Source organism: Podarcis raffonei, chromosome 13 (genome assembly GCF_027172205.1).
Source record: "Podarcis raffonei isolate rPodRaf1 chromosome 13, rPodRaf1.pri, whole genome shotgun sequence".
In the NCBI taxonomy this organism is placed as follows: Eukaryota; Metazoa; Chordata; class Lepidosauria; order Squamata; family Lacertidae; genus Podarcis; species Podarcis raffonei.
The window spans coordinates 27,499,296-27,517,677 of NC_070614.1; the positions used below are offsets into that span (position 1 = coordinate 27,499,296).

An 18,382-nucleotide genomic window follows, 5' to 3' on the forward strand; every position below is an offset into this window, starting at 1 on the left:
TGTTGCCAGTAGCAGTGCAGGCAGAGAGTGGGGAAGTATTCATCTATTTTAGGCTTGGAAAACGATTTGTTATTAAGCTGGCCCTGCCATACTCCACTTGCGGGCTTCCCGGAAGCATGTGGCTCGAAAAAGGATGTTTCGGAACAGCCTTCAGTCTGAAGGGCTGTTTATATATATTTACATTTCCTATGGAACATAATCTAGGCATATCCTTTTCTCTGCTGTGGTTTCGGATGAATGATTAAACTTTCCTTTCCTTTGCTATGGTGCTTAGACTCAAGGCAGCGCAAAACAATTTTCTGCAATTCCCAGAAAATACTCTCCCCTGGTTTTGGTGTGGGCTCCTACAGTGTAATGTGTTTTATTATTCCTTTCCCCTTTTCCTTCCCTTCCCTATCCATTCATACTATACTGACCCAAAAGGGCAAATGCAACATCGGTGTTACAATGGTGCTGTGCAGGTAATAACGTTAATAAACCAACACAATGGCTTCAGAACAAATTGACGTGTGACTCATCCACTGTAGGAGCTACCTAGAAGCTGCCAGGCCCAGCCATGCCAAGCGCAAGATGGGTATTCTCTGCTGCCCCCTGCTGGCACCACAGTCTCCCTCCCCCGCCTCTCGTGTGTCTGCTTGCTATTGTCATTGCTTACCCCCGGGCTTGCAAAGGCCGGGCATCTCCCTCACGGTGTCATCTGAATCCTGAGCTTCCTCCTCCTCCTCCTCCTCGTCTTCATCTTCCTCGTCCTCCTCAACATCCTCAGGGTAGTCATCATCCATCCAGGAACTGTTGGATTCCAAATGGCTTTGCGCTAGGCGCTGCACAGCTGTCAAAGATGGAAAATTCGGCAGGTGAGATTTGCTTAGGAGCGCTCACAGAGAAATGGGAGTTTGGAACTGGAGAACCTTGAATAATGAATTTAACTTCACTGATACCTTGTGAGTTACTGCTGTCTTGCTCCTGACTCCCGCCTTGAAGCAGCCCCACATTAGACTCACAACTGCAACTTAGGGAGATCTTCTGGGCACAGTCCTCAGTTATCATCTTTCCTTCCTCTTGATCCTTACAACCTCCTCTGGCAAGACTCAGCCCATCCAGATTCCAAACCCTGCATGTTCTTTTTATACCTCTCCCCCCCTTGCCCTTTGCCTCTCAGGTCTCCTGCTGTGTTTAGCAACTCTGGAAGATTTTCATCCACTCAAAGCAACCTTCTCTTGCTATCAGTTTAAGGATACACTGCTACCTCGGGTTACAGACGCTTCAGGTTACATATGTTTCAGGTTACAGACTCCGCTAACCCAGAAATAGTACCTCGGGTTAAGAACTTTGCTGCAGGATGAGAACAGAAATTGCACGGTGGCGGCACGGCAGCAGCGGGAGGCCCCATTAGCTAAAGTGGTACCTCAGGTTAAGAACAGTTTCAAGTTAAGAACTGACCTCCAGAACGAATTAAGTTCTTAACCCGAGGTACCACTGTACCTTGAAATAGCCTATCAATAGTGAGCACCTGAAAAAAACAGACTGAGCAGGCTCACAGCAGGTACCTAGCCACAGTCTCTCCCACCCCAGTGAGATGTATTTTCTATTGAAGGTATATTTTATATATGTATTAGCATGTGCAAATCCATGCACTTGTTCTCTTCTTGGTGCTGAATTTCCTTTTTAAAAACAAAACAAAACAAAACAAAACAAAACAATGTGTTAAGTTCCCACTCTAGTAGGAAGTAAAATGTCTGCAGAAACTTTGCATGAATCGCCAGAATTTATTAAAGTGACCTGCAGGGAAACAATTAACATTTTTTTAAAAGGCCAGTGGGTCAAAATAAATGTATGAATTCTAATACATATCACCTGGCTGACCTCACAGAACCATCTGCCTTGGAGTCAATGAGATGGTGAACCTTTGAAGTACAGGTGGAGAGGTCCATGGGAGTGAATTATTATTATTATTATTATTATTAATAATAATAATAATAATAATAATGTCACTTCATCTCATGGTGAAGGTTCTAGCTAGCCTTCTCCCTGACATGCTTATACCCTCCAGCATTTCTCTGATGAAAATAGGGACATCCTTTTCAATAATAATAATAATAATAATAATAATAATAATAATAATAATAATATCATCTATACATCGCCCATCTGACTGGGTTGCCCCAGCCACTCTGGGCGGCTCCCAACATATATTAAAACATAATAAAACATTAAACATAAAAAACCTTTCCTATACAGGGCTGCCTTCAGATGTATTCTAAAGGGGGTCACATAACTCCATACCCTCCAACATTTCTCTGATGAAAATAGGAATGTCCGAAGGAAAAGTGGGACATTTGAGGATCAAATCAGAAACTGGGGTGGCTTCTGTAAATCCAGGACTGTGGGGTCCTAGGTCACACAAGCCTAAGATCATACCTGTTGTCATACTTATCATACCTGGCAAATCCAGAACTGGAACTGCACAAGAAGCCATTGCCATGTTGCTCCATTCCTCCCCACTCCCTACTGAGTCCTATTGCCCAACCTCCCCTCCAGCTTTTTGGGGGTCACAGAAGAAGCTTGTTTGCTTCATCTGGTTGGAGGGGAGCAGAGCATGGGGTAAAGGGACTGAGCGGGGAGAGGAGCAAGAGAAACCACTGCTGCAGCTTCCACATCTACAGGTCTGTTAAAACTGACAAACCCCAAAGCAGACATAATCTCATTAATAACCCAGTCTCTCCTCCTACTCTCCCCCTGCTGCCAGAAACATTCACTGTTCCCTGACCCAGGGCACTGCAGCGTGTCCCCCCGCCCCCGCCAGCCAAAACAACCTTTCAGTTTTCTCAGAGATACCAAAGTGTTATAAATAATTCTATATCTGGCACCTTCACCCTCAGCAATCAGAATGTCCCTAAACATTCCATGGCAGCTGAAAAGTCCGATCAGCAAGGTTGTTGGTGTTTTTTTTTACCTTATCCCTTTTTCAATCACAGAATCTCTGAAGGCTATAATTTGAAACACTGCCCACAATAAGAGCACCTTAACATTTGACAGGCGAAACTTTGGTTTTGATGGGATCAAAAGAACATCGATGTGCATTTATTTAGAAAAAGAAGAGATTAGTTCTTTGAGAAAGTACAGGCATGCAGGGTAGGGCGGGAATTTTCCCACACCTCCTGAACTGACTTAAAGTTCTATAGAAAAGTTTGCACAAAGGGGGGGAAATGGTTTCCTTGTTCAATAAACTTGGCAGGGACCTAGTCCTCAGTGAGGAATGTGATTCGCCTTGTTTGGGGAAGAAAAATAGCCACAAGGGAGAGAGAGAGACAATCTTTTCCTTGTTCAGAAGAGACTTTTTATTTGGTAGTGTCAACTTTTTCCTCTTCGTACCCTCTTTGCAGACACACCTTCCTTTGCGTTCCTTTACACAAGCCCTGTTGTTTGTTTACCTAAGGTCAAACATACGGTACTTTAGACCAGGGGTAGGCAACCTAAGGCCCATGGGCTGGATGCGGCCAAATCACCTTCTCAATCTGGCCCATGGACGGTCTGGGAATCAGCGTGTTTTTACATGAGTAGCATGTGTCCTTTTATTTAAAATGCATCTCTGGGTTATTTGTGGGGCCTGCCTGGTGTTTTTACATGAGTAGAATGTGTGCTTTTATTTAAAATGCATCTCTGGGTTATTTGTGGGGCATAGGAATTAGTTCATTTCCCCCCAGCTTGCTCCAGCTTCCATGTGACCACCCTTGAGATATTTGAAGGTGGCTATCATATCGCTTCTCAGCAATCCTTCGACTGATCAAGCCCTTCTAAGACCGGGCTTGGGCCAAGCAAAAGCAATGGTTAGGCAAAGAATTATAGATACCGAGAGACAACAGGACTGCTTAAGGTGCCCCGACTACAAAATTGTAGAAATCAAGAGATATATAGCTGCACCAGCACCATATCTCTTTTTTCTTGTATCCAAAAATGCAAGAAGGGCATTTACACTTGCCAGAAGCTTGGCTCTGCCCTCGCTGGTCTTGGAAGGATCCTTTATGACCAGAGAATTAGCGCCTGTCCTTTGGAGGATATAGGAAGCCCTGAACACATATTTTTTAGATGTCCCTTTAATGATGAGGGACGTAGAGAAACCATTGACCCCCCCCCCGGCTGGTGAGGCTTGCAAAAATTCAATCTTCTTAGGCAAAGACCACAAGACGACCCGGATTGTCGCCAGATTCTGTGCACAGATCTGTAGGTGCAGACCCTCCCCCGATTCAATCTAGTTTGTTAAGAAAATTCCCAATGTCAGATCCACAGGCGACTTTGGGTCATTTCTCTAAGGTAGTCTATTTTAAAGTTTTTATGTGTTTATATGCCTATCACACCTTTAAACTTAAAATCCATTGTTGTATATTGTTTTAAATGTTTGTTTTGCTTTTGGGATTGCAGTTCCCTTTGTGTTTCTCAAGCTGGTCTCTAACAGTAATAAATTTCATGTTCATGAGTGAAATGTATAAATCTGAAAACCAAATCCTTCGATTGAAAGGGACAGGGTTGTGTTTAGCCAAGTAGTTTATTTACCCTAAAAGTGTGGAAATCCACCTGCCATCCTGATGGAGGTTGCTGGGGCAGGGAGGGGTTGTTTTTGTTTTAAAAACCAGCTTATCTGGCGACTGGAGCCCTGGGGCAGGCAGGAGAAGAAGGGCTGTAGGGCAGATCCACGCCATCATCTAAAGCACATTTAAGGTACAATGACCCCCCAAATAATTCTGGGAAGTGTAAAGGGTGCTGGGAACTGTAGCTCTGTGAAGGGGAAACTGCAGCTTGCTTGTGGGTCAGAATGTAAGCTTAAGGCTCATGTCGACATCCCAGATTTGTGCACTGTAGGGAGGACTTAGAGTTACTTGTGTTTGCATTAGCCAGGGACAAAGGGCGCATGGAGCTAAGATTACAAGGCCACTTCCCTCCATTGACAGCAGGCTTTTGCAAAATCTGCAGAAAGGGTGTTCCCCCACATGACTGTGCTATTGAGGACAGGGGTGACCAAGACTAGATAGAAGCCAGGGCAACATGAGCTCGAAAAGATACCCATGCAAAGCAGAGTGTCCAGATGCAACAGGGAATAGTTTTGCAGAAGAGGGAACTTCACCAGCGTCTGCTTGTCTGGCTGAAATCCCACCTTCTACACAGCTATGGAAGGTGCAAGGGCCTTGTCCTCTTTTGCATTTGCCCCCAAAGCCTTAAACTAAAGTATGGAGAAACTTAGTTTGCCTAAAAGTATCCTCAAGCCTCCTAGAGCAAAATATACATTCAGAGGCTTAGTTTGGTGAGAATCGAGTATGCACTTCTAGAGTTAACGCTAAATAAATTACTTCTGGTAACTGGGCCACCATAGCTGATGGAGGGCCATGAAAATTTGTGTCCTGGGCTTTTCAGACTCGTCTAAAAAGGTAAAGGGACCCCTGACCATTAGGTCCAGTTGTGGCCGACTCTGGGGTTGCGGCGCTCATCTCACTTTATTGGCCGAGGGAGCTGGCGTACAGCTTCTGGGTCATGTGGCCAGCATGACTAAGCCGCTTCTGGCGAACCAGAGCAGCGCACGAAAACGCCGTTTACCTTCCCGCCGGAGTGGTACCTATTTATCTACTTGCACTTTGAGGTGCTTTCAAACTGCTAGGTTGGCAGGAGCAGGGACTGAGCAATGGGAGATCACCCCATCGCGGGGATTCGAACCGCTGACCTTCTGATCGGCAAGTCCTAGGCTCTGTGGTTTAACCCACAGCGCCACCAGCACCCCATATTTAGACTCGTCTACCCATGTGCTATCTGAAAACAATGGGGTGCATTGGTTGCCAGATGTGAATTTCTTTTCAGCTCTCTCCTACCCCACTAGAAACTACAGGATTGATATGGATTGTGGCTAATGCCGTGTGAATGCGGCTTCAAAAATTAAAAGCGCTGGGTGCGGAGGAAGCAGTAATGTGAACATGCCCTTTCCTCTTGTACTCTGGAGAGCACCATGCACACAAAGACATAAATTCCACTTATAATGCTGTCACTCATGCCCTGGGGAGGCAGGTGGGCCTGCCCTAATTCTGGCAGCCATCCGGGTACTTGCCCTGTAAGCTGCTTAGATGGGGAGAATAATATATGCCATACCTCAAAGGAAGACAGGGATGTAAACACAGCAGGGAGAGCCAGCCAGGGACCTGGGTCCCGTCAGCAACAGCTTGAGGAATGCTAGTAAGGACAAGCAAGATGCTATATGGCTATACGATACTTTGGGAGGTTGGCAGCATGTTTGATCTATGGCAGTGATGGCCAGACTTGGCCCTCCAGCTGTTTTGGGACTACAATTCCCATCATCCCTGACCACTGGTCCTGTTAGCTAGGGATCATGGGAGTTGGAGTCTCAAAACAGTCGGAGGGCCAAGTTTGGCTATCACTGATCTACGGAATAGCAGGGCAGGGGAGGTGCTTAATCCTTTCTTTTTATGCATTGGTCACCTTTTGCTTTTCATAGAATCGTAGCACTGTAGAGTTGGGAGGGACGCCGGGGGTCATCTAGTCCAACCCCCTGCAATGCAGGACTCTCCCCCCCCAACATGGGGCTCAAACCCATGGCTCTGGAATGAAGAATCTCATGCTCTGAGCTAATCTGCAGGCATTTCCACCTGTGCCCTTGGGGCAGGGGAAGACAGGTGCCTATATCATTTACCCTCCCCACCACGTGAATGGGAAAGCAACCGTGGGCAGGAAGGGGGGGTTAGTGGGGGAAATGGTTGGAATGCAAAGGGTTAAGCAGTTCTTCCAACCTAATTCAGGCTTCCACAGCTACTTTTAACTATAAAAAAAGGGATTAGGGAGCAGTACTGCTGGGTGACTGTGCATGGTTCCTAGACACCACTTTTTCAGGGAAAAAGCAGGTGAGCTCTCCAGCTCCCCACCACCTCGCATTTTATCTCATCATCGTTATGTCTTTTCCACCCCTGCCAAATCAAGGGAGAGCGGACAAGCCTGTCTGTGTGCAAGACTACAGCTCATTACTTCCACCGCGGCCTCAAGATTCCCCCCTACCCGCACCCCAGTTCTCCCTGGGAGGAAGGAGAGATAAGAGCCCCTTTAAAAGCAGCAGCCACGAAACAATGTAAAAGCTTTAGGTATGTGTGGGAAGGCAATGTGCCAACTCCCCCTCAGAAGATCAAATAGCTTGGGGAGGGGGGAGAAGAAGAAGAGAATTAGAGAAAGACAGGTGCGAACAATAGGTGCGGGGGAGTGATGATGAGAGCAAAGGCTGACGGGAAATGGATGAGTGCAGCACTTTGTGGGGGGCAAGCAACTGGCAGTGAGCATTCCCTGTCGGAGAACAGGAAGGATGTGAAACACACACACACACACACACACACACACACACACACACACACACCATTCTGGCAAGCCGTTTCTCACATTCTTCTGACAGGCAGCGCATTTCCAGTACCGGGGGCATGTGCACTCCAAACACTGCTCATCTCCAGCCCCCAGCCCCCCAGTTCTGGCTTTATCTATCAGCCCAGTCTATTTACTCCTTCGCCTAACACCAGTCAGGTTTGTGGCACCAGCCGTTTACGAGCGACTGGGAGTTTGCCTTTGACCCATGACACGACCCAGGCACCTATCTAAAAACTGCACTGGCTCGAACCAAAGTGAGCTTCTCTTCCTGGGGAGAATTCCCAGAGAGGCCTGAAGGGCCACATCCAGACCCCTCCCAGGGCCGCAGCTCCATGCCCTACTTTAAAGGCATGCACAATGTCTGGCATTCATCCCAATTTGCTTCCACAGAACTTATCAGACAGTTGAAAGGACCACGAGGGTCATCTGGCCCCATCTCCTGCAATACAGGGATCATTTGCCCCTATTGGGGTTTGAACCCACAACCCCGAGATTACGAGCCTCATGCTCTACCCAACTGAGCTATGCGGGGGGTTGCCAGTCTTTGTTGACCATTTGATCTAATCTGTTCTCAGGGTGGCTCGATGACAACGAGCATTCATTCGGATTTGCTTGCGGGGTCTTTATAAATTTTCCTGTTAGTCACTGTTTCAAACCACACCTTTCAATGCATTTCCTTGTCATCTTTCTGCATGGCAAAAAAACCTTTTTTTTTAATAGTGGATTTGCTTTTGCATATGTACAGTATTTTGCCACATGTCCTGGATGCAATAATACTGCATTGGTAGTGGGTTTATACTGGACTGCCCACACATCAATCAGCTTTTTTTGTTGCTTTGCAGTGCCACCACGGCATTCCTGCATTATTATGGTCTGGAAGGGCACTCCTGCGCTATAGTGCAATGAAAGGAGGACATTCCCTCTCCCACCCCCAGAACATTTATTATTATTAATAATAATAAAAAGTTGCAGGATTTCAGCAGAAAGCTACCGGACATGTCCCGATTGGAGCAAAAGGCCTATGTTCACCCAAAACATTTGCAGGCACAAACAATACTGAAAGTGGGTTGGTGTACAACTGCCCCGATACTATCATGAGCAGAAATCTCCATAAATGCACAATACAAAGGACGTTTGAAGGGGGTCCAGAGCTCTTTCATCTACATCAGTTGCACAAACCAATGTTGTATCACACTCTTGAATCCTGCCTGCAAATTACTGACAGTCCGGTGGCACCCACAATCATAATCTTAGCTAATAATATAGTAATCATCTTGCATATTTGTAGAGCACTCTCTTGTACTCTGCTCAGCCTAACTTCCATATAGGTAAAACTCTTTTGATTTCCCCATTCCTATGTTCATTTCAGTTGTTCCTCTTTGCATCATTTCCCACTTTAATCCGCCTTTCTCCAGAATTCCTGGCACAGCCTTCTTTACAATTTCTTCCTTCCCTGCCCTCCCCATCACCACCCAAAAGTGGCCTTGAGCCTTGGAGAGAGTCGAGGATCCTGCTGCGGCCATTCCCTTTCTCCTGGGAAGCCCTCCTCTCCAGGCTGTGTTCTACGGGAAATGCTGCCGATTATTGGCAGCGCTCATGACACAAACAGCAGATTGTGGGAAGAGGAACGCAGCACAAGGGAAGGTCTTTAAATAGGGCTTTGTTGTCAAACACATTGGCCTCCAACTGCCTTGGCGCTTCCAACCTCCGTTTGGGAAGTTAGCGCCACTTGTCACTCAGGGGGTGGGGGAGAGTGGATGTTCTTGCTGCTGACCTTAGTGCTAAAACTGGAAAATGCAAACGACTGGATCGAAAGCTCTGTGTGCGTGCACATCCGTGCTTCGACCGGCTGCCTTTCATTTCTACCAGGTGATGTGTCAAAGCGAAAAAGAAAGGGCTTGCTTTTGTGAAGGGATGAGTAAGGACTGTCTGTTGAAAGTTGACACAATGAGAACTAAACGTCGGTGGTAAGAAGTCAATGGCAACCTCCTGCTGCATAGATTCCAGCAGCACTGGGGAATGAACAGTCAGAAGTACAACGTGTTGGGGGTTCAAGGCTCAATTTAAGTACAATGTGGGGCATGTTTTAGAAAAACCTTACCTGTATGGTGTTCCATGTGCTCAGAATCACATATGAACTGGGCCATTGGCATTTCTGTGCACACTATTAGCATGCCAGGGATAAATGGCCCAGGAGACTGTGATGTTAATGTATGCTCAGGGACCAACACTTGGCTTAACTGTGACGCCAATAACATGTTTTCCTAATGTGACCGACAGTGAGTTTAAACATAATTTAAATTGAGTCTGGCTCCCAGAGCTTGGAAGGAACTGCAGTGACAAACTGACACTTAATATGTGTGTGTGTGTGTGTGTGTGTGTGTGTGTGTGTCTTTCTCTGTGTAAAGTAGGTAATAAGAAGTGATTGGAATACCTCCAGAAATTCCAGGTATTGCGCTTTCAAGAAACCAGCATCTGTGATCCTCGTCAGCTGTTTGTGTTAATGTTATATTTTGGAAGGCAGCAGCAAAGAGAGGCCTTCCTCAGCAGAGACCTTGATGTTAGTTTCAACAGACTCTGATTTCATTGCGTCGCTGTTAAATGTAGCTGCAAACCAGAGTTCTTTGGTTTTCCCATTCAAATCAGAAGGCCTGTGTTTATTTCCTTCCCAAGGGAGCCTAGAATTACTCAAGTCAAACTCAAGCTTTACCTTCAGCCTTCAGATCCCTACTTGGGTGGGAGGTTTTTAAACAATGCCAGAATGTGCTCTAGTGAGGGAGACTTTATGCAATGATTTCAACGTGGATATTTCCTTGAGGAAATCACCAAGGGGGCTAGGTAATTAATAGGCCAGGAAAGCTTCTGCTTAATTCAGCCTACAGTTGAAAATAAATATGTAATGGATGCATCACTGATGACCAAGAAGGGTCATTTACTTTTGCATCTATTGTGGGAGGGAGTCACACTGATTATAAACTTCTTCCTGGTATGTTCAAAATGCATATCAGCCAACATTTATTTCATGAAAATAGGGACGTCCTAAGGAAAAGTGGGACATTCTAGGATCAAATCAGAAACCATGGTGGCGTCTGAAAATCCAGGACTGTCCCTGGAAAATATGGGCACTTGGAGGCTCATCTTTTGTGGAGGACAAACCTGATCATGGTAATTTGCTGCTAATTTTCAGTGGCCTTTTCTTGATACCAACATCTACCCCAAAGGAGCCTCATAGTGTTTGGGGTATATCTGACTTAAGGCATTTGAAACAAAGCACCCATTTAAAGAAATCCAGGCCAGCGTTATGAATTAATCTCAAATCGAGGACTCTCTGGCTCAGATTTTGCGTGTCGTTAATCGCATACAGTTCCGAGTTCCCAACATTTTCATATCTATATATTTGTTTGCCGGAAGAAGCTGCTCATGCGTTGCTTAAAAAGTGGGAATGCATCACACACAAAGAAAGAGGGAGACTTGCATAAAACTGACACGTGTTGATTGTTGTGCATAAATGCAAATGAAGAAATAATTACTCTGTTTACAGAGAAAGGGAAAATATCATGGAATCATAGAGTTGGAAGGGACCCTGAGGATTGTCTAGTCCAGCCCCCCAGCAATGCAGAAATATGCAGCTGTTCCATTCAGGGATCGAACCTGCAACCTTGGGCTTGTCAGCATCATGTTATAACCAACTGAGCCATCTCACTATGGTGGGGAAACTGAGGCCAGGTGGTCTGTGTACCTGCTCGGGCTGCTGCTCAGGTGCTAGCGAATTCAAGACCCTTTATCTTTAAAATGGACTTTGAAAGGACATCCTCTGCGAGTCCTTCAAACAGAGGACTGTCCTCCGTACAGCCACTGAGAGACTGGCAGGGGAGCAGGTCATTTAATCCTCTTCCACTTCCAAGTTGGGCCTTGCTTGGAACAGATTGTCCTTAAAATGTGACCTTTTGGAAAGAAACTAAACTTTTATATGTTTCTGGCTGGAGCATTTAAAAGCTGCATGGCTTAAGGAGAAATGCAGAGAAGTATAGTTCATAACAGGGCTACCAACTTGAATAAAATATTAGGGGGGGCTGGTAAGCCCCACCCAGCGTAACTGATCACAAGACGCAGTTCAGGCACACCATTTGAATAGCATTGCTCATCAACATGGGGGGGTGACCCCCTCAAATATTTTATTGGGGGAGCTGAAGGGACCTCAGCCACTAGGAGCTGTCTTCTATGAGGGTGAGGAATCTCCAGCCTGCAGGCTAGATTTGTCCTGATACGGGCACCAGTTTGGCCCGTGCGGCTGTTTTGTCCAAACCATGCCCACATAATGTGTGGCACCAGGCGTAGGGCAGGCTGTACAACCAAGCTTCACATGGGGAACTCGATTGTGCAGCTGATCCCTGCAGAAAGTAGTCCTGAAGTCACCACCCAACAGCTGATGGGTGACTTAAAAGTCTGCTGCATCAGCTTCAGGGCTGAGTTCTCCATGGGGCAACTCAATCCTGCAAAAAGCATGCTTGGAGTCATCACTCTTGCAGCTCCAAGCCTATTGATAAGCAGCTCTTCAAAGCACCGCATAGAGCTTTGATCATCGCCTGATGCCATTGTGACATCATCAGGTGACTGGCAGGTGGGTGACCCTGCCCACCTGTCAAGAGGTAGGGGAGAATAAGGTTCTGGCTTGCTGACCAGATCAGACTCCCCCACCGACCCTGTTTTATATACTGTACACACATACACACACTGCTGTGAGTCAACCCATCTCCCTGGCATCTTGGTTCTGTTCATCTGAAATGCAGAAAGTCGGCGCAAGGTAATGCAAAGTTTGGTTCATGCATAACCCACCCACCCGCCCACACATATTCCTTTCCTTCCCCAGCCCTTCTCTCTGTGTGCCCAAGGTCACCTTCGCTGCTGTGGAATGGTTAGCTTTCCGAGCAGATGGAGTTGTCAACTCTTTATGAAAAAATATAAAAATAAAAGCATAGGGTGGGAAGAGAGGGGGCACCTCGCATATCCAAATCTAGTGCGTGCGGAGTCTGTTTCCTTAGAACTGCAAGTTCCCCGGCAGCCTGGGGGACGGGGGGGGGGACGACGACGGAGGGAGGGGTAGCAGCAAGGGAGTTTCATGCAACTGTGAGAAAGAAGAAGAAGGAGAAGGAGAAGGAGAAGGAGAAGAAGAAGAAGAAGAAGAAGAAGAAGAAGAAGAAGAAGAAGAAGAAGAAGAAGAAGAGATTGCGAAGATGGTGGCATTTGCAGTCAATGTTTTTCTGGGGAATTATGTATGGACTGAAGTTGCAAGTGGAATTTCTCTCTCTCTCTCTCTCTCTCTCTCTCTCACACACACACACACACACACACACACACAGTTAAAAAGGTAAAGGGACCCCTGACCATTAGGTCCAGTTGTGGCCGACTCTGGGGTTGCGGCGCTCATCTCGCTTTATTGGCCGAGGGAGCTGGCGTACAGCTTCCGGGTCATGTGGCCAGCATGACTAAGCCGCTTCTGGCGAACCAGAGCAGCGCACGGAAACACTGTTTACCTTCCCGCCGGAGCGGTACCTATTTATCTACTTGCATTTTGACGTGCTTTCAAACTGCTAGGTTGGCAGGAGCAGGGACTGAGCAATGGGAGCTCACCCCGTCGCGGGGATTCGAACCGCCAACCTTCTGATCGGCAAGTCCTAGTCTCTGTGGTTTAACCCACAGCGCCACCCGCGTCCCAATATTCACACAGTTAAAAGGTGTTAAATTCCAGAACTTTGTGTGTATGTGTGCAGATGCATCCAATGAAGTCAAATGGTGGGCGATTCAGGACAGACAGAAGGAAACCCTTTTGCATTAACACTGAAAACTGCAAGTCACAAACAATTCAAAGCTACCTTACCTTTAAGAGAAGGTGGGGTGTAGACACAGGGGGCATTCCTTTTGTTTTTAAGGTGGTAGCCTTCACCCAAAGCTCTCTGGGAAAAGAAAACAAGAGTTATCGGGTCAAAGGCACAGCTCTCCAAAGATTTCCCAAAGAATGGGGAATGTGACGATGCACAATAAATTGTTAAATTAAAATATTGGCTTTGATCCAGGATTCTGAGTGTGTTTGGATAGGCATTTCTTATTTTGTTTTCAGCGGCTGCTCCCCAACTCTTTGACATTGGAAATGGCTTCTGAAACTTGTCGGTTTTCAACACGGCTATCACAATTAATTAAATTTATATACTTCCCTTCATCAAGAGACTACAGGACAGTTTACAGCATAAAACACAAGATACATTATATAATAATAGTAAAAGGAGGAAAAGATAATCTCTCTCTCTCTCTCTCTCTCTCTCTCTCTCTCTCTCTCTCTCTCTCACACACACACACACACACACACACACACACACACAAAGGCCATAAATTGATTAACAGCTGAAGGCCTGGTTGAAGAGAAATATTTTTGCTGGGCAACTGAAGATATGCAATGAAGAAACCAGGTGAGAGCATTCAACAAAATGGGTCACCACAGAAAAGGCCCATTCTCGTGTTGCCACCCTCCAGACCTCCTGTGGAGGGGCACACAAATAAATGCCAATTATAACCCAATTAAAGAAACTGCAGTCAATTAACTGTGATGATGAGTTCATCAGTAAAATCTGCATACAACTGCAGGTAACTATAATGATAATTTGGATGCAGGGAAGGTGCACCATGTTTTTCGATAATATAGCAGTCATAATCTAAGAAGAGCAAGAAAGGAGAGAGACGCTTATAAGGGGGTGTCTACTGCCTGCAAGATTTTTCTAAATGCTTGTTTTGTAATATTACAAAAACAGGTCTAGGCTAAGATAGGCAGCATAGTGCCCTCCATATGTTGTTGGACTATAATGCCCATCAGCCTCCAGCCAGCAATGTCAACGGTCAGAGATGATGGGAGTTGTAGTCCAACAACTTCTGGAGAGCACCACCAGATGTTTTACCCTAGAATGGGAAAATCCAAAGTATTATTATTATTATTATTATTATTATTATTATTATTATTATTATTACAGGGGGAACAGGGGCTGGCATTTTGATACCAATGACGTTGCGTGGGCTCTGCCAAAAAGTTGCATGCGCAAGGAGCACTTGTCAGCCCACAATACTCACCTGTCTGGAAGGAACCCCTAATTCCTATAATTTAATATCCATGATGCATTTAACATTTAACGTTTTATGTTGTTATGCCCTAAAAGCTCTGCGTAAGTGTTTACTGCCATGTCACCAGGAAACTCGATTCAGTTTGCAGTTAAGGACACCGAAACAACACGACAGCCAAAATTCAGCTATCCTTCAAACCTTGCAGTTGTCCGAATTTTGTGATACAGTTCTCTAACAAAACAAATTCCTCCAGAAACCTGGAGAACTGGGTTTAAGATTGGAAGACGAGAAAACTGAAACTGACCAGTCTTTCAATCCCTAGTTATGGGCTCCTTGCAAGCGGTCACTGTGATAATCTCTTGCTCTAGGCCACAAACCTTCTAGAAAATTAACCTCCTACACTGGCTAGTCTACTTTCCAGCAAGGACCGAGGCATCCCCTTTCATTCTAAGGAATGGGAATCTTGGCCCCATTGGCCAATAACATGACTTCCTGTTTGGAAAGACACAGAGGTGTCCTAATCTGAAACTGGTGAACTTTCCTTCCCAATGCCAAATATGGTAACTGGTCAGATGAGTGTAAGCAAAACACACCACCAAGACTTCCCAAGAGAATTTTTATAGGGCCAGAAGCATCCTGTAGCTGTTCAGGGTGTCTCAATAAAACAAAGGGAGAGGGGAGAGTTGCTATTTTTAAGTTTCCTTTGCAGTGTCTGGAATTACGTTCGGTTTTCCTTAAATATGTTTCCCCTTTGTTTAGCGATGCTTGTTTTGGCTGTAATGTTGTTCCCGGCAACATCAAAACTGCCTGAAAGACTGCCTCGTGCACAGCGCAAAGGCAAAACTGCAACAGATTTGGAAAGCGGCGTTGAGCCAAAAGGAGGCAGGCAGTTGCTTTTAATACACAAGTGCCCCATCTTTCGTGCGGGATAGGGGTGGCGGAGAGAAAAATCATACAAAAAGGTTTGTGAGGATTGGATGGGAGGGGAGAGACCGCATCCTTGTTGCCAAGACAACCAGGCCTACACATTGCCTGTGATGGTTTCACTGTAGCGTCGTAAGTCAAGGAAGAGCATGTTGAACATGATGCCTCGGCACTGGAGATGTATTTACTTTCGCCTCATGCCACGAAAGAGGGCAACGCAGGACATAATGGTGCTAATGACACCATCACATTCACAACATTATCCCTGATCAGCTGGGATCCTGTGGTGAAGAAAGCCTTTAAAAACACACTTTGACTTTGTTTTTTCACATCACTTCGAGCTCCTTTGAGCTCATGAACTTCGTGAAAAAACAAAGATTGTATTTATATGTTATAAAATGGAAAGTTAATAAGTATTATTTATTTTAAAAAATAAAAACACACTTTGACAGGGGGAGAGCCTTCATAGGAGCCAACTCCTAGGGGTTAAGGTCCCTTCACACCCTCAATAAAATATCTGAAGGGGCTGCACCCCCCCCAATGTTGATGGGTCTTGCCATTCAAATGGCGCGCATCGATTATGTGATCTTGTGATTGATTATGCAGGGCAGGTTATTACCTGGACTACCCCAATATTTTATTCAAGTCAGCACCCCTGAGAGCCTATGAGGTGTAATGGTTAGCGCCTCAGACTAGAACCTGGGAGATTATGGTTCAAATCCCCACTCAACCCATGAAGCTACCTGGTTGACCGTGGGACAGTTGCCTAGCCTACCTCACAGGGTTGTTTTGATGATAAAATGGGGAAGGAGGAAGAACCATGTGCCACAGCAAAGAGCTTCCCTTGAAGGGAAAATGGGATATTGATGTAATAATAAGTAGTGAAATAAACATTATCATAAGTTAATAAATGCAGAACCAGATGAGGGAACAGTGGCTGTGAACAGCTGCAACAACAAAAAATATTGTAAAGCTTTTTTTTAACAGTAAAGAGTTTTATTGGATGTGGGGGGAAGGCCCAAGGAGGAACATCTGGCACAGGGCAGTTGACCCACATTGGTAATACTTAGAGGATAGTGAGGACACCTCTTTACCTCAGGGAAAAGAAAGGGGTGGTGTGGACAGAGGCATTCTGGGAAAAGCAGGAGCAGGGTTACTGCTGAAACAGTCCCAGGAATGATCCTGAGAAGTGGCAGGAAGTGTACTTCTCTTGAAAAAGATAATCTGCTTTTGTCCTTCTCACCAGTGCTGGCCCAAGGCATGGTGGGACCTGAAGCAGAGCCCTGGAATGTCTCCTTGCTGCATCATTTAGACACCAAATCTTGCCTTAATCTATTCCCTCCCCACCCTTCCCTGGTGCTGCCCGAAGCAGGTCATTTCACTGGCCCCACTTCCTCCCTGAACTCCAGTTCACAGAGAAGGGAGGGCGTTTATGGCGTTAGACAGGGCTTCTTAAATGGAACTATAAATAAATAAATAAATAAATAAATAAATAAATAAATAAGATCCACATTACTAAATTTGCAGCCTTTAATCAGAAAATTAAGCAACTGAAGTGTTAGTTGTTTAATTGGTGATGGAAATATTTGAAAGGCAGGGCTGAGAATTATGTTCACACTTTGTTGAGGTTATTTTGGTTCTTCTGATGTAACTGTAATACAGAATGGAAGGATTTTTTATTTCTTTTTACATATGTAAAAACGATGGCCTTTCTTTTGCATTAAACTGTGAGTTCTCACACGTTCTTTCGGTAGCTTAAATATTTCAGTAGCTTTTTAAAAAAAGAAATCCGAAAATATATAGATTTTGGAAATAACTTTCACATTTAATTACTCGAACGAGCTAAAACCCAGATGATTAATCGCAGTAAAGTTTTTTCAAAGCAGTTTTTGACTGCTATGTAAGTTAGCTGTTACCTAGCTATCCAGCTCTGGAAACCAGCAAAATCCTTTCCTTCCCTTTTTTGTGTGTGTGTTGTTGTTCACTGGACAAAAGCTCTGATCGCATTTTGGAAAAATGTCCGTGTTCCCCGCTCATTTTGGGGTTGGGAAACAGGTGAAAAAGGTACGCATTCTGTCTGACCTCTGCCAAGGGCTTTACCTCCCCCTCCCAGAAAAAAAGGGGGGAAGCAAGTTGCCAACTGGGGAATGGGGCGGCATACTCAGCGATTAAAGGGATAATCTGATAAAACAACAGACAAGTCATGGGGAGAGTTTGAAAAGCAGCCAGTCTTTCTCAAAGGCACTAAGCTTCTGGCTCCTGACTTGCTGTCCCCAGGATCCCATTCCAGAACAGTACTTTGTCGCATATTAAAGAGGAATTTAATGTGATTGAAGATCAAGGGGAAGTCATGGAAAAATGCAAGCAGGAATAAATTTTCTCTGCAGGCTTGGGTGTGTTTGTGTGTGAGAGAGAGGGGTGGGATAAGCTCAAGAGCCAGACTTTCCAATGGGGCATTGTTTGTTTGTTTGAGTAAATTCCAAGGTCTTCTAGTGCAGCAGAACTGCAGATTGCGATGCCCAGGTGAAGGGCATTCAATGAAGAGACGCAGAGTCTCACCGATGTTGCAGTCTCCTGCCCTTCATGTTCTCCCCCCAAATCCTGCGCTTACTATTACAGTGGTACCTCGGGTTAAGAACTTAATTCGTTCCAGAGGTCTGTTCTTAACCTGAAACTGTCCTTAACCTGAAGCACCACTTTAGCTAATGGGGCCTCCCTCTGCCGCTGCGCCGCCAGAGCACGATTTCTGTTCTCATCCTGAAGCAAAGTTCTTAACCCAAGGTAGTATTTCTGGGTTAGCGGAGTCTGTAACCTGAAGCGTCTGTAACCTGAAGCGTCTGTAACCTGAAGCGTATGTAACCTGAGGTACCACTGTACTGAAATAATGGCATAACCTTCCAACATTTCTCCGATGAAAATAGGGACGCCCCATTCCATAACGATAATTTTA

At 45.5% G+C, this 18,382-nt stretch overlaps 1 protein-coding gene across 1 annotated transcript in view; it reads right to left on the reverse strand.

Moving 5' to 3' along the window:
• The window catches only part of PPP1R1B (protein phosphatase 1 regulatory inhibitor subunit 1B), a 50,454-nt gene that overhangs the window by 14,932 nt on the left and 17,140 nt on the right, over positions 1 to 18,382 (reverse strand). The window contains exons 4-5 of the mRNA XM_053361430.1: positions 13,280 to 13,355; positions 656 to 829 (exon numbers count right to left, since the gene is read on the reverse strand). Coding sequence (XP_053217405.1) covers positions 656 to 829; positions 13,280 to 13,355 — 250 coding nt within the window. The remainder of the gene's footprint in view (positions 1 to 655; positions 830 to 13,279; positions 13,356 to 18,382) is intronic.